At 41.1% G+C, this 15924-nt stretch overlaps 1 protein-coding gene across 2 annotated transcripts in view; it reads right to left on the minus strand.

Annotated features, from left to right (window-relative positions):
* LOC139749623 (roquin-1-like) overlaps positions 1-15924 on the minus strand; it is a 115725-nt gene that overhangs the window by 26616 nt on the left and 73185 nt on the right. For both annotated transcript variants that reach the window (XR_011713003.1, XM_071663761.1), the window contains exons 7-8: positions 6504-8039; positions 5349-5579 (exon numbers count right to left, since the gene is read on the minus strand). Coding sequence is in view for 1 of the 2 variants with exons in the window: in XM_071663761.1 (XP_071519862.1) it covers positions 5349-5579; positions 6504-8039 (1767 nt within the window). In the remaining variant the exon portion in view is untranslated. The remainder of the gene's footprint in view (positions 1-5348; positions 5580-6503; positions 8040-15924) is intronic.

Here is a 15924-nt window from a genome sequence, read left to right on the forward strand (position 1 = left end):
GTAAGATGTTTAGTGTGTCACGTCAGGTTTAGCTAAGTGTAACGATGATGTTTACTGTGTCACGTCAGGTTTAGCTAAGTGTAACGATGAGGTTTACTGTGTCACGTCAAGTTTAACTAAGTGTAACGATGATGTTTACTGTGTTACGTCAGGTTTAGCTAAGTGAAACGATGATGTTTACTGTGTCATGTCAGGTCTAACTATGAGTAATGTTATTGGACAAAGTGTCATAAAAGGAAAGAGAACTCCTGGTTTGAAATCTTACCTGGAATGTTAACTCATGTTCAATGTTAAACTCATGTTCAGTGTTAACGTAAATGATTTGTACCTGATTTATGTGTTCACTATGTACATTTGAATTCTTTCATTATAAGTAATTCTAACCTTGGTGTTTGTTTTAATCCCATAACGTTAAGATAGCGTTATCCTGAGTCGTGCAATATAACAAATCTAACGTCCTTGCAAAGACAAGGATCGGTGTAGTATTTGTAAAATATATATGTTACTGGCGACCTTGCTCAAATAAGTAACTGACTTCGTAACACATAAATTGGCGACCCTGCCAGGATTTTTCTTGCATTAACGGAATCTCTTTCCTTGATTCGTTAATCCTGCCGTTGACCAGTGTAATGATTATGAGGTCGTGATGAGACCTGATCAGATTTATGTCAAGTATTTTTGCAAAAATAATGATTTATGCACGGTGGCTACGCTCCAAACTTGGTATGGAGAGACGTTCGACAGGTTCCGATGGCAAAGGAAAGTCCAGTAATAATGTAATCCCACCTGAATCTGCTACCTTGCCGGTAACTCATAAAAGTCAGGAGAAATACTCTGAGAGTTAAAATTTGTTCTCACTGTGGCAAGGTTGGGCACCACGTGAAGGACTGCTGGGCTCGGGAGAAGGAATCCAGAGACTCTACTTTGTAAATTTAAATGTAGGCCCGTGAGTCTCTTCTTAATTTTAGGGCCGTTTAGTGAAGTAGGTGAGGCTATTTCTGCTCTTAAGAAAGTGGGGGGTTGCGAGACTGTTGATTAATCTGTCCTTATTATAGGATCTATTCTGTGGGAACTACATGCGTTCCTGTTAGAGGGCTATGTTAGTTAATGTGGTGTACGATGAAAAGTGACCATATTACGGGATTCTGGTGAGCTGCAGCCCCTGATGTTGGATGGCTTGGTGCTGCGAGAAGAGTTTGGACACCGAGTCTTGCTAGATGGACTGTCGGGTCCCAAGGAAGCTCCACTAGTTGACGTGAGTAGAAATAATTTCTTCACGGGCCATGACCTTGCAGGGATTGTAGATAAATTGCCTGTCTTAGACGTGGACTTTGTGTTAGGCAGTGACCTAGCGGGTGGGAAGATGAACCCAGTGCCGGTGTTACCTACGGGCCTGGTGGAGTCCACGGAGGCAGTGCAGCTTGATGAAGTACCATACATGGTGTAAAACCACGATGGTGCCAGGTCCAGGACAGCTGGCACGGCAGGCTGTGTGCCTGAGGACATAGCCGTTGAAACGCAGGGAGTGAAGACTCTCCCTGAGAGTGAGACCTGAGGAGGTGGTGTTCAGTGTCATGTAATAGGGAAGATGAGGAGTGGCATGCAGTTCACCAGGTTGTAGTGCTGCGTCCCTACAGGAGGGAGATTTTTGAAGCTTGCGCATGACTCAAGCTTGCCGGTCACTTAGGGGTGAGGAAGACCCTGAACCGAGTGTGGCGGAATGTATACTGGCCTGGTGTCCGCTGGGATGTCGCTCAGTGTTGGGAAAGCCTATTCAGACGGTCTCGATTTAGAAGTGTGGAGACGGGCGAGTTCCTGTTCCCCCGTTTGAAGGTCCGTTTGACCGAGTTATAGTTGACATTGTGGGCCCATTGCTAAGAACCTCCTCTGGCCACTGTTACACTCTTCTTGAGAGTGAGACCAGCAAGAGGAAGCTGTGTGATACCCTCTCTCCTGGTGTAGACTCTGCTGTGACGGAGGATTTGAGGACGTCTTCTGAGGATGAAATTAGTGAGGAGAAGCTGTGTGATACCTCCTGTGCTAGTTTCGAGTCCGTATGAGAGTCAGTGGGTGAGACTGAGGATTTGTCTTGCGCCCATTTAAGAGAGACTCAGGTTTTGAGGACATCTTCTGAGGATGAAATTAGTGAGGAGAAGCTGTGTGATACCTCCTGTGCTGGTTTCGGGTCTGTACAAGAGTCAGTGGGTGAGACTGAGGATTTGTCTTGCGCCCATTCAAGAGAGTCGGGAATGAAGGACAAGGTGGCCTGACAGACGGTCTTGATTTAAAAGTGTAGAGACAGGCGACAAGGTGTGGCTTCTACTACTGCAGCCAGGTCAACCCTTGGCTGTCTGTTTTCAGGGTCCCTACACCGTAATCTGGAGCGTAGGAGACTCAAATTATCTTGCCTCTACCCCCAATAGGTGCAGATGTCTGATAGTATGCCACGTCAGCATGCTTAAACCATATCTCAGTAGTGACCTCCCCCTTTGAACTGACGGTGCCAGTCTGCATCATCATACATCCAGCGGTGCTTGGGAGAGCTGTGTGTGACGAAGTTGATGACATAGCTGCGAAGGCCTCAGAGACCTGGGAAGATGGAGGCTCGAACATGAAGTGGGAAGGTGAAACAACGTGTGTGGAGGTTCGTCTTGCTGTCAGTCGGTGAGGGTTGAAGCCATGATGTGGACGCAGGAGAAGCTTTAGCACCTGCCTGGGAAGTGATGGGTAGAAAAGTCTGCCCTCTTGTCGACGTACCCAGAGTTTTGCCAGAGGTTTGTCAGTCCCCTCCTTCCATCGACCGTAAGGGTCCAGTCTTTATCCCAGATGAGTGCCCCCTGATCTCGAAAGAGAACTGAGACTTTTATGGGTACGGTTGAGTACTATAGGATGTTCATTGTAAATTTTGCAACAGTCGCAACCCCCCTTCACAAATCTATTGAAGAAAGATGTCAGATCTATTTAGAATGAGCAGTGTGAGAAGCCTCTCTCATCAGTTAGGAACCCTACTTTTCAAGTGTCTTATTTTGCAGGCTCCAACCAGATTGACTGTGAATGCCAGCGATGCTGACGCTGGTGAGGTACTCATGCAGGAGGACAGAGAGCCCCACCATGGAGAAGGAACCTTTGTCTGTTATTTGTATTATAACACCTATATATTTGTGCCCTTCAGCCAATCAATTTAGAGTGTACTGACTACCAACCCTTCAAAATGTTAATAAGTTACGGGAATGGAGTCAGAAATTAATCAGGTGGGTCTTGTTTCTTTCAAGAGTATAATTTAGATATTCACCATATTGCTTGCGCACATAATGTGTGAGCTGATTGTTTATCCCGCTCTTAATGTGAGAAAATTCCTCTTCCAGGAATTTTCTCCTTTAAGGAGGGGGGGTGTTACGAACATGTGTGTGTACCCACATGTTCGTATATTTGAGTATGGTGTATCTCTGTGTATGGTGTGCCTTGGTGTAGGGTGTGGTTGCTATCGGCTCGGATCTCACTTCCATGACTGCGTTAATTGTCCTAGCAATTATGTTTTGAAGCAGATGTTGACCAGTCCTCTAGCACCCAAACCCTTGTCAACAGCGTCAGGTCAAGGCGTGGGGCTAGCTGTCATCCTGTACGTTCGCTGCTGTCATAGATAAGGGAGCAAAGAAGTATGAATACGTGGGCCGGACCTTAGGCCTCCTTCAGCCAATCACATCAAGATGAGGGCGTGACAATCAGTCCTTTGACCTATCAAGGGCAATCATGTCATTCTGACCTATCGTAACCATAGGTGGCGGGTCAAGACGTGGCTAGCTGTTCCTGCCTTGCTGGTCCTTCAGATAAAAGGCTCAGACAATCGTCTGGGAGTCGATTCCTTCAGCAGTCCCGAGCCCAGCACCACCTCACACACAGACGAAAGAAATGGCCCAACCCACCCCCATACACATGTATATACATACATCCACACACGCAAATATACATACCTACACAGCTTTCCATGGTTTACCCCAGATGCTTCACATGCCCTGATTCAATCCACTGACAGCACGTCAACCCCGGTATACCACATCGATCCAATTCACTCTATTCCTTGCCCTCCTTTCACCCTCCTGCATGTTCAGGCCCCGATCACACAGAATCTTTTTCACTCCATCTTTCCACCTCCAATTTGGTCTCCCTCTTCTCCTCGTTCCCTCCACCTCCGACACATATATCCTCTTGGTCAATCTTTCCTCACTCATTCTCTCCATGTGCCCAAACCATTTCAAAACACCCTCTTCTGCTCTCTCAACCACGCTCTTTCTATTTCCACACATCTCTCTTACCCTTACGTTACTTACTCGATCAAACCACCTCACACCACACATTGTCCTCAAACATCTCATTTCCAGCACATCCATCCTCCTGCGCACAACTCTATCCATAGCCCACGCCTCGCAACCATACAACATTGTTGGAATCACTATTCCTTCAAACATACCCATTTTTGCTTTCCGAGATAATGTTCTCGACTTCCACACATTCTTCAAGGCTCCCAGAATTTTCGCCCCCTCCCCCACCCTATGATCCACTTCCGCTTCCATGGTTCCATCCACTGCCAGATCCACTCTCAGATATCTAAAACACTTTACTTCCTCTAGTTTTTCTCCATTCAAACTTACCTCCCAATTGACTTGACCCTCAACCCTACTGTACCTAATAACCTTGCTCTTATTCCCATTTACTCTTAACTTTCTTCTTTCACACACTTTATCAAACTCAGTCACCAGCTTCTGAAGTTTCACATGAATCAGCCACCAGCGCTGTATCATCAGTGAACAACAACTGACTCACTTCCCAAGCTCTCTCATCCCCAACAGACTTCATACTTGCCCCTCTTTCCAAAACTCTTGCATTTACCTCCCTAACAACCCCATCCATAAACAAGGTATTTCAAAGTATATTTGTATATTCAATCACCAATTTTTTCCCCATATGTGAAGCATTTGATTACAGTAGATTTGCTTTTTGTCCCTGTACATGCTGCCATGCATAGATTATCATACCCTTATTCCTTATTCTTCAAAACTGTACAATTGCAGCTGTCTCTATCTCTCATGTAATTCAGGTGTTTCATTTCTTCAATTCAACTTGTGAAATGTTTCTAAATTTTCTCATAACATTAAAAGGTCTGCTAAATGGCAGGTAGAAAAGGGAAATGCTAATGGATGCAAAGAATGAAAGCAAAACAAAGAAAGCAATCACATGAAATATTACATTTCAAGACAAGGTTAAAAGAAAAAGTATCAATAAAAGCCACTACAAATCAGAATGATGACACAGCATCTACTAACTTTTTCTTCAACAAAATGTCCACATACCATTCTCTTTTCATCCAAAACAATGGCATCAATTCCCTCTCGTGCGGCTGCAAACTGCTGCCTCAGACACTCTTGCTGTGCTGGATCTGCAGAAATTGTTCTTATACCAGATGATTCAAGCTGGGTTAGCAGTGGGTCAACTATACCATGGCCTACAGTGTTCATATGTTCCAGAGGTGTAGGTATACAGGTCATGACCCCCAAAGTGTAGCCTCCTGGTTGATAAAGAACCTGAAAAGAAAATCGCATTACAGTTCTAAAGAAAGCAGTGCCAACCACTATCAAATCACAACAAAATAATGACAGTAAGAGAAAAAAATCTATACTTTGAGCTAAACATCACCTATATCCACTATCTTGTCTTTATTTTGCACTAAAAGCTACTATATTTTGTTTTAAACATATCCTAACCACTTAATAATTCATCAAAGTAACCCCTAAATCTTTAATCTCAGTTTAGATTACATCATCTACATGAATTTTCTTTTAACATCTCAATTCCCCTTCTGTCTATCTATCTATCTGTGCCTCTGATGCCTGTTCCCTTCAGGAACTCCCTGTAGAAAGCGGCCACAGAAAAAGTCTCCATAAATGGTGAACTTTAATGCCGATTTTAGACTTTAGTACCTCACCCTTAACAGGCCACTGGCAGAGAGCAGCACTAGCAGTGTTTTCAGGCAGAGGAAGAAAGGGTCAGATTTTGATGACAGAATGATAGAAATGATATGAAAGGAATTACACACATAGTAGAAAAGAATATCCCTTGCTATGCCTATTTCTTGTATTCCAATAAAGGCCTTCATTTTCAGTGAAATGCATATCATGTTTCATTCCCAATTCTGATGTATTCCTTGCTTTGTCTTTTGCAAATTAATACTTTTAATTCTTTAGTTCTCACCCCATTCCCTAATTTTGCTTACTATACGAAAAGTATACTATGTTCTCTGTAACTGCCTTCAGTGCTTCCTTACCGTCCATGCATTCTTTCTTTTCTAATTCAACTTCTCATCCCATATACTACATCTCCTGCATCTACAATATAAACCCTATATTTTTCCTGTCTCATTCATACTACCATAGTCTTTTACCATGAAGTCATTAAACCTGCATTGAACACCCTGCAACCCACACATTATCTTAAATCACAAGAATCACCTGAGGCATGGGCGAAATTGCAGGAACTGGCCTTCTGACAGTAGGTGTAGTAGTGGTCTCTGTAGGGTTATTTGCTGATGACTGGATGGGATTAGCAGGCTGGATGACTGTTCTTGACATTCTAGAGATTGGTCCAAAACGACTCACCAGTGGCGGATCAAATGGAATAAAGTCATCCTTTCCTTTAGAGTCTTCCTTTCTTGTGGTAAAGGTACGGTAGCCTGTGCTTGGATCATAACCTTTATCCACTGATTTGGAAGCAATATAAAAATCAGCACCAGAAGTCCAAATACTATATGTAGATGTAAACTCTTGTGGTTTGCTTGGTTCTTCACCATTTGCAATTTGGGTAGCAACTTGGTGTGTTGCTTCCTTTCCAACAATTGTCTCCAGCTGATTTAAGATAGCTTCCTTCCTTTCCTTCAACTCCTCCATTGATTTTGATGCAACATTTGTTACTGTTGTCAAGGATGTTGTTGTTGCAGTAGTAGTCATACACAATGCAGTGCAATTGGTGTCTGGCCAACATGAAACTAAAGGGTGAAGACCTGAGTTGGTTGGTTTAGTATTAGCAATTGGAATACAAAATTCACCAGCATGGCCAGTAACATTATAAACAGGTGCTGTATTCAAAAGCATTGTTGGGGGGTTCCCACCATATAAATCTGGCACTATTGCTGCAGCCTGACCTGGAAAAACAGCTGCTGCTGCTGCAGTAACAGCTACAGCGGCAGCAGCAGAAGGTAAAGGTTGCTGAGGAGGTGCTGCCTGAGCAAACACTGGAGGCTGGCAAGGAAAGGAATTGTAAGTGTATTCAGCAACTGGTGTTGCATGAAAGGGTGTTGGGGCTATAGCTGGTTGTATAATTGCTGGGGCAGGAGTTGGAGCTGGTAACACTGGCACTGACTGTGTATGTGATGGGATATGCACAAACTTATGTGGGTCAAATGGAGTGGGAGTTGTGGGCATTTCCCCAGCCTGAAGTAACTCTTCAACTGTGCCAGTTTTCTGAATGACTGCAACAGGAGCATGTTCACCATTTTTAGCATTTATGACTGCTTCTACACTTCCTTGTGGATGTTGTGGCTGTTGCTGTGGTTGAGAAGGATGTTGCTGAGACTGATGGTGCTGAGTCTGTGATTTAATTGTAGGAGTGGCAGGTGTTTGAGGAATGCCTTTACCATGCTTTCGACTTCTATTTCTATACTTTTCAAGTTCCTCTTCTGAATGTGCAAAGGTACAATTATTTCCACGGGGACATCCTCCTCTTTGAGTCAAATCTCGGCACATGCTTGTCTTGTACTTTGCATTATGGGGGTGATGGGCATCTGGCATTTTGCGATTGCCATGGTTCTGTATGAAATGTACTAGTCCTTTAACAACAGCTCTAACAGCTTCCATTGCAGCAGCACATGGTTTCCAGCCTGGAGAAGGGGCATCAGGAGAAGGGTCTAAAGCTGCCAACAATTCTAAGTGAGGTCTCAAAGATGACAGCTGTCCTGGGTCACCTGTTCTTTGAAGAGCTATCACCAACTCCTGTAACAAGGAAAAATATGTTGACATTCATGTCAAATGCTGTTGTGTCCTTTCCTTACTGAATAACTACAGTCATTACAAACTTTTATCCTTAACAGAATACAATATAATCAAGTACTGTACATATATAAAAGCCTGATCATGTTTCTGAGTAAATACATCATGATGACCAAGGTCAAAAGTTTTGTCATGTGAAAGTGATCATTATATCACATATAATGGACCTTAACAATAAAACTTTAAGGAGTGTGATACCTGTTTGAAAAGCAAATGAATGCATATATTTCGTATGATGTGAAATTGAGGAGAACTTAAGAAAATCTCAAATAATTATACAATTAGATAATTATATCTGGAAATCATGAAAAATATGTGGAAGGAGAGAACATTATCACAGAGAAGAAAAATGGGTACATTTGAAGGAATAGTAGTTCCAACAATATCATATGGTTGCAAGGCATGGGCTACAGAAGGGTTGTACAGAGGAGGGTGGATGTGTTGGAAATGAAATGTCTAAGGACAATATGTGGTGTGAGGTTGTTTGATTGAGTACGTAATGAAAGGGTAAGAGATGTGTGGAAATAAAAAGAGTGTGGTTGAGAGAGCAGAAGAGGGTGTGTTGCAATGCTTTGGACATATGGAGAGAATGAGTGAGGAAAGACTGACAAAGGGGATATATGTGTCAGAGGTGGAGGGAACAAGAAGTGGGAGACCAAATCTGAGGTGGAAGGATTAAGTGAAAAAAATTTTGAGCAATCAGGGCCTGAACATACAGGAGAGCGAGAGGTGTGCAAGAAATAGAGTGAATTGGAACGATGTGGTATATAACAGTCGATGTGCTGTCAACTGACTGAACCAGGACATGTGAAACATCTGGGGTAAACCATGGAAAGGTCTCTGAGGCTTGGATGTAGATAGGGAGCTGTGGTTTCGGTGCAGTACACATGACAGCTAGAGACTGAGTGTCAACGAATGTGGCCTTTTTTTGTCTTTTTCTGGCACTACCTCGCTGAAGCATAGGGTAGCGATGCTGTTTCCTGTGTGGCACGGTACCGCCAAGAATGGATGAAGGCAAGCAAGCATGAATATGTATATATGTAAATGTCTGTGCATGTGTATGTATATGTGTATATGTTGATATGTATATGTATGTATAAGTACATGTATATACATGTTTATGTATATATATATGTATGTAAATGAGTGGATGGGCCATTATTCGTCTGTTTGCTAGTGCTACCTTGCTGACGCCGGAAATGGCAATCAAGTATAATAAATACATAAATAATTATACAAAGACTATCTATGTAAGCACCTACCTACTAATGAAAGCTAAATGTTAGTACATATAGAGTAAGGTTGCCATAAAGCAAAAAAAATGTGATATAAAGTACCTTTATAGCTCCAGAAACGTTGATCATAAGTCAATTCTTATTCGTGTCATCTGCAATTGAGAAATGGTACACTAAAATAATTTTAAATACTGATTTGCACTCTTAAGTACGTGAGACCAATATCTTGAAAGGAACAATGACAATAGGAAAGGAGAGGTATGGAGCAAAAATTTTGGAGCTAAACAATGTAGTAAATAAACATATCGATATTGATAAATTTATGTACAAGGAATAGTGTTCAAAAGTGTAGACTTCATGGTATAAGTCAGCTAAATTGTGAGTCATGAATGACTGAAAGAGAATTATTGAGACATTCTTGTGGTGTTAATAATGATGTAAAAATGCAAGGAAACGTAAAGATTGTCGAAATACAAAGAAAAACAAGTAGTAAAAAATTAAGAATCTTGAAATGTTGGGCAACTTTGGGACATCCAAACCCTATAGCCTTTCTCCTAAAATGGAGCAGAATGGCCTACAGAACCTCCTTATGCATTATCATCAAAGCTCATTTCTGCAAATTATACTAATGAAATACTTGTCTCAAACAAATTTCATTCCCACCAACAAAGGTAAAGTACTAGCAGAAGAAAATTGTAGTACACATAAAGAAAGATTAAATGGTCCTCCTCTATATCTATTCTCATTCACCTCACTCAATAACCCATTATTACACGTTACTCTATCAACAATTTTCCTCATAACATTCCAAGGCCCTCTGAGTTCTGGATTCTTCACTTCACCTTTACCATTTAAACTTAAAATACACTTGACAGAAAATCCACTGTTGCTGTCTGCATTCTATTATCTCTTCTACTGAAGAAGATTTTACTGTACTTTGATAAAGGTAAATGTTAGCTTACATAAAAGAGTAGGGTTCTCATAACATCACAGAAAAAAGTGAGCATTTCATTACTCCTTCTAAAGCTCCAGAAACCTGTTATTCATAAATCACTTCTTATTCCAGTTTCCACTCTGCAATCTTTACTGATGGTACCACTAAAAACTACAACTTTAAACATCTTTTGCTCAACTCTCTAAGTATCTGAGACCAACTTATTCTTTTGAAAAGGAACAATAACAAAATTAGAGAAAAGAGAGGTATGAAGACATACATAATAGATGATACAATGACAAGTAGTAAATAATATCACTGACTATTCATTGTATCTGTAATTTCAGTGCAACATATGGATGTATGCATGTTAAAAGGAGAACATTCATTGGTATAAAAATGTTCAGCAGCTAAATGATAGTTCTCTGAATACATTAAAAGAGGAATTATTGATGCTGCATTCATTTGGTGTTAATAATGATGTAAACAATGCACATGGAAACTTAATATATTTCAAGCACTACAAGATAAAACAAGTCCAGTAAAAAATTAAAGAATCGTAGCATGGAAAACCTCTCTGGGACAGTGTCTTGCAAGGCTTGAGATCTCCAGGATCATAGAGGATTAAAAACCTCTTAATTCCCTTCCTTCTAAAGGTGTAAATACCTCTCATCCCTTGCTAATCACTTGCTTGATGCTAGCAGCCTACTGGCTTAGCCACAGCCCATAAAGTAATCGGCAACCTCTACTCAGCAATAAAATTATTATCCTCAGCTGTTGGTATCATGGTAGTGTGCTGCATCAGCTTCTCACGGCTATTCATGATGAAGTGATTAAGGCACCATTTTCTAGATCCCATTTATTTTCTCCCCCTTACAGAGAGTATGGGTATTCACAAGCCTCCCTAAATATTAACAACAGATACTGAAAATACATAAGTACAGCCATTGCAGTAACAATAATAATAAATCATTCAATGTACCATTATTTGCAATGAATAACACTGGCCCTCCTAAAATGCAAAAAGCTTAGAGACAACCAATTGGAAACATATAATGTACCTCCAACAAGTTATACACTAAACTGTATAATCTAATAAGTAATGTTAAATAAGTCAAAGTATATTTAGAAGAATGCCAGTAACTAGTAGAACATAGTACCGTATATTATTAGTAGTATAAACACTAAAATCAAATCAAGTCAGTGAAAGAATATTCAAACTGTATAGTCATTTAGAAGCTGAGGTTTTCTTTGCCTTTCTCGATATTCCCTGGATGCAACTAGTTGCTCACTGGAAGAATGTTCAGCTTTATTAGAACAACTTTGGAACTGCTCCTAAGCCTCTGAAACTGTAGGACTTGTATTTTCATTTTCACTATTTGAGGCTCTACTTCCTTCATTATGTGATGCATTGGGAAGTCCATTAGGAATAGGATTTGAATGTGGATTACTGGTTTCATTATCTGCATTTTCATCTACTAAAGCATTATCTGGGACTACTTCATCATTTACCCTTTCAGATTGTTTCAGGAATAGGTCTACGTGTTTTTTTCCATATACAGCCATCACAAACTTCCACGAAGTAATCCCTTTCTCCACTTTACCTTTCACCCATTTTTCTTCTCTATAATTTCCTGCAAGTACTGAATCACTCACTTGCAGCACGTGGCAATCATGTGAAACACCTCAGATCACTATCAACTCTTGTTCTACTTCCACTTTCTTCATATAAAGAATGGAAATAATAAATCCACATGACTGTACAGTTTCCTTCCCATTAGCAGCACGAGTGGGGCATTTCCTATTGTACAATGTGGAGTGATATAACTGGGAAACAGGTATCTTTGTAGGAAAGATTCAACATTTTGCATGATTACTTCAGCTTGACATAAAGCTGACCTAAGAACTATTCTTTCGGCTTGATCACAAATAGAAAGGTTTATATAATGAGGATGTACAATGCTGAATACTCCTTGTTCAGCAAAAATCACCCAATTCCTTTCAAAAGAATTGCAGGCCACTATCAGTAACTAGTATCTTAGATAATCTGAGTCTATGGAAAATTTCACAAAAAAAAAATTACAACAGCCTCAGCTGTAGTATTCTTCATCTTAACTACTTCAGGGTACATACTGTAAGTATCTACTACAGATTGTACCTCTCTAATCCAGTGCTCTGTGGTCTGGCAACTCCCATGTTCTGGCATGTTTTGAATCTGCTGCCATTAGTTTGTGGATCTGCCACCAGGGTGGCGCTGTTAGCAGTGTTAAGGCACCAAAATCTGTTTACACTGCAGCCAAGCTAATTAACAGATTTGTTAATTTCTTTATTATATTCTATTTTGCTTTGTCGCTGTCTCCCACGTTTGCGAGGTAGCGCAAGGAAACAGACGAAAGAAATGGCCCAACCCACCCCCATACACATGTATATACATACACGTCCACACACGCAAAAATATATACCCATACATCTCAATGTACACATATATATACACACACAGACACATACATATATACCCATGCACACAATTCACACTGTCTGCCTTTATTCATTCCCATCGTCACCTCGCCACACATGGAATACCATCCCCCTACCCCCTCATGTGTGCGAGGTAGCGCTAGGAAAAGACAACAAAGGCCCCATTCGTTCACACTCAGTCTCTAGCTGTCATGCAATAATGCCCGAAACCACAGCTCCCTTTCCACATCCAGGCCCCACACAACTTTCCATGGTTTACCCCAGACGCTTCACATGCCCTGATTCAATCCACTGACAGCACGTCAACCCCGGTATACCACATTGATCCAATTTCTTATATTCATTTTTTTTTTGCTGAAAATGAAACCCAGAAAAGTTTACAATTTCAGAAAACTCTGAAATGTGCCAGGAGTACAGAATTAGACAGTGCACTTATAAAGTGGTTTAAGCTCCCACGTAATGAAGGTGTAAGCATTTCTAAGATGCTTACTGAGCAGGTCAAAGTTTTTCATATAGAACTAAAGCTAAACTATGACCATGAATATTCACAAAATGGTTACATGAGTTTAAGTGAGACATGAAACTTCAGAAAATAGTGTGTGCATTGAAAAACATTGTGCTGCCATGCATGGAAGCTTGTAGTGTAAGGTCGTATCAAAAGAGCTGATAAATCTCCAATTCTCTATTAAACAACCAACAGCAATATGTATATGGTGAGAGAGTGTGTAAAAGCTGGCTGCCTGGATGGGACTGACACAACATGAGCTGGTTGCCTTGATGATAACAATAATACAATTGTAACAAAAATCGACCAAAGCCAACTACCACCCTATGGCCGTTCACTATATTAACTACTTGTCACAAAGATGCAACAATGTTTGTGGATGAATTTGAACAGTTAGTGGCAGTGGAAAATTTAGCCCCAGAACAAGTGCATAATGATGATGAATCTGCCCTGCATTGGTAAAATATGCCACAAAAAACCCAAACCCAAGATATCAGAGTCTCTATCTCGGGGTACTTCTGATGTAATCTGATGTAACAATAAAAACCTTGTTTGGAAACATTAATGGTCGTTCATTATACTTTGTCGCTGTCTCCCGCATTAGTGAGGTAGTGCAAGGAAACAGACGAAAGAATGGCCCAACCCACCCACATACACATGTATATACATACACGTCCATACACGCACATATACAATCTATACATTTCAATGTATACATATATATACATACACAGACATATACATATATACACGTACATAATTCATACTTGCTGCCTTTATTCATTCCTATCTATTCTCTAGCTGTCATCTGTAATGTACTGAAACAACAGCCTCCTATCCATATCCATGGCCTCACATACCTTTCCATGGTTCATCTGGACGATTCATGCATGGTTGTTTGGGGACGGGGGTGGTTATGGAGTTAAATGTAAGAGTTTTGAAAAGAGGGGCAACTATGCAGTCTGTTGGGGATGAAAGGGGCAGGGAAGTGTGTCAGTTGTTGTTCACTGACAATACAGCACCAGTGGCTGATTTGAGTGAGAAACTGCACAAATTGGAGACTAAGTTTAAAAAAGTGTGTGAAAGGAGAAAGTTGATAGTAAATGTAAATTAGAACAAGGTCATTAGGTTCAGTAGGGGTGAGGGGCAAGTTAGTTCAGAAGGGAGTTTGAATGGAGAAAAATTGGAGGAAGTGAGGTGTTTTAGACATCCGAGAGTGGACTTAGCATCGAATGGAACCACAGAAGTGGAAGTGAGTCATAGGGTGGGGGAGGAGGCAAAGGTTCTAGAAGCAATGAAGATTGTGTGGAAAGAGAAAACGTTATTTTGGAGAGTGTAAATGGGTATGTTTGAAGGAGCAGTAGTTCCAATAATATCACTGGTTGCAAGGCATTGGCCATAGACAAGGTTGTACAGAGGAAAGTAGGTGTTGGAAATGAAATGTTTGAGGACAATATGTGGTGTGAGGTGGTTTTATTGAGTAAGCAATGAAAGAGAAAGAGAAATGTGTGGTAATAAAAAGAATGTGAATGAGACAGCAGCGGAGATTGTGTTGAAATGGTTTGGACGTATGGAGAGAATGAGTGAGGAAAGGTTGACAAAGAGGATATATGTGTTGGAGGTGGAAGAAACAAGGAGAAGCAGGAGGACCAAACTGGAGATGGAAGGACAGAGTGAAAAAAATTTTGAGCAATCAGGGACTGAACATGCAGGAGGGTGAGAGGCGTGCAAGGAAGAGTGAAATGGAAAGATGTGGTATACTGGGGTTGGGATGCTGTACCAGGGCAAATAAAACGTCTGGGGTAAACCATGGAAAGGTCTGTGGGGCCTGAATGTGGATAGGGAGTAGTGGTTTTGGTGCATTACAAATGACAGGTAGAGACTGTTTTCCTGGCACTACCTCGCTGATGCAGGCTGTAGCGATGCTGCTTCCTGTGGGGCACAGGGAATGGATGAAGGCAAGCAATTATGACTATGTACATGTGTATATATGTATATGTCTGTGTATGTGCATGTATGTTTATATAGGCAAGGGATAAATAAAATAATGCCTAATAGAAAGAAAAATTTAATATGTTTAGGTTTATGCAGAATGAAATCACACCTAGAAAATACCATATATCATCATACATATAAAGAAAGAGGACCCATGCCACCAGCTAGGGTCTACCCTGCCCACTTAATACCCTCTAATACCAAATCAGAATAAAGTATACCTTTTTTTTTTTTTTTTTCTTTTTTATACTTTGTCGCTGTCTCCCGCGTTTGCGAGGTAGCGCAAGGAAACAGACGAAAGAAATGGCCCAACCCCCCCCCCCATACACATATACATACACACGTCCACACACGCAAATATACATACCTACACAGCTTTCCATGGTTTACCCCAGACGCTTCACATGCCTTGCTTCAATCCACTGACAGCACGTCAACCCCTGTATACCACATGACTCCAATTCACTCTATTTCTTGCCCTCCTTTCACCCTCCTGCATGTTCAGGCCCCGATCACACAAAATCTTTTTCACTCCATCTTTCCACCTCCAATTTGGTCTCCCTCTTCTCGTCGTTCCCTCCACCTCCGACACATATATCCTCTTGGTCAATCTCTCCTCACTCATTCTCTCCATGTGCCCAAACCATTTCAAAACACCCTCTTCTGCTCTCTCAACCACGC

This window comes from Panulirus ornatus, chromosome 1 (genome assembly GCF_036320965.1).
Source record: "Panulirus ornatus isolate Po-2019 chromosome 1, ASM3632096v1, whole genome shotgun sequence".
NCBI lineage: Eukaryota > Metazoa > Arthropoda > Malacostraca > Decapoda > Palinuridae > Panulirus > Panulirus ornatus.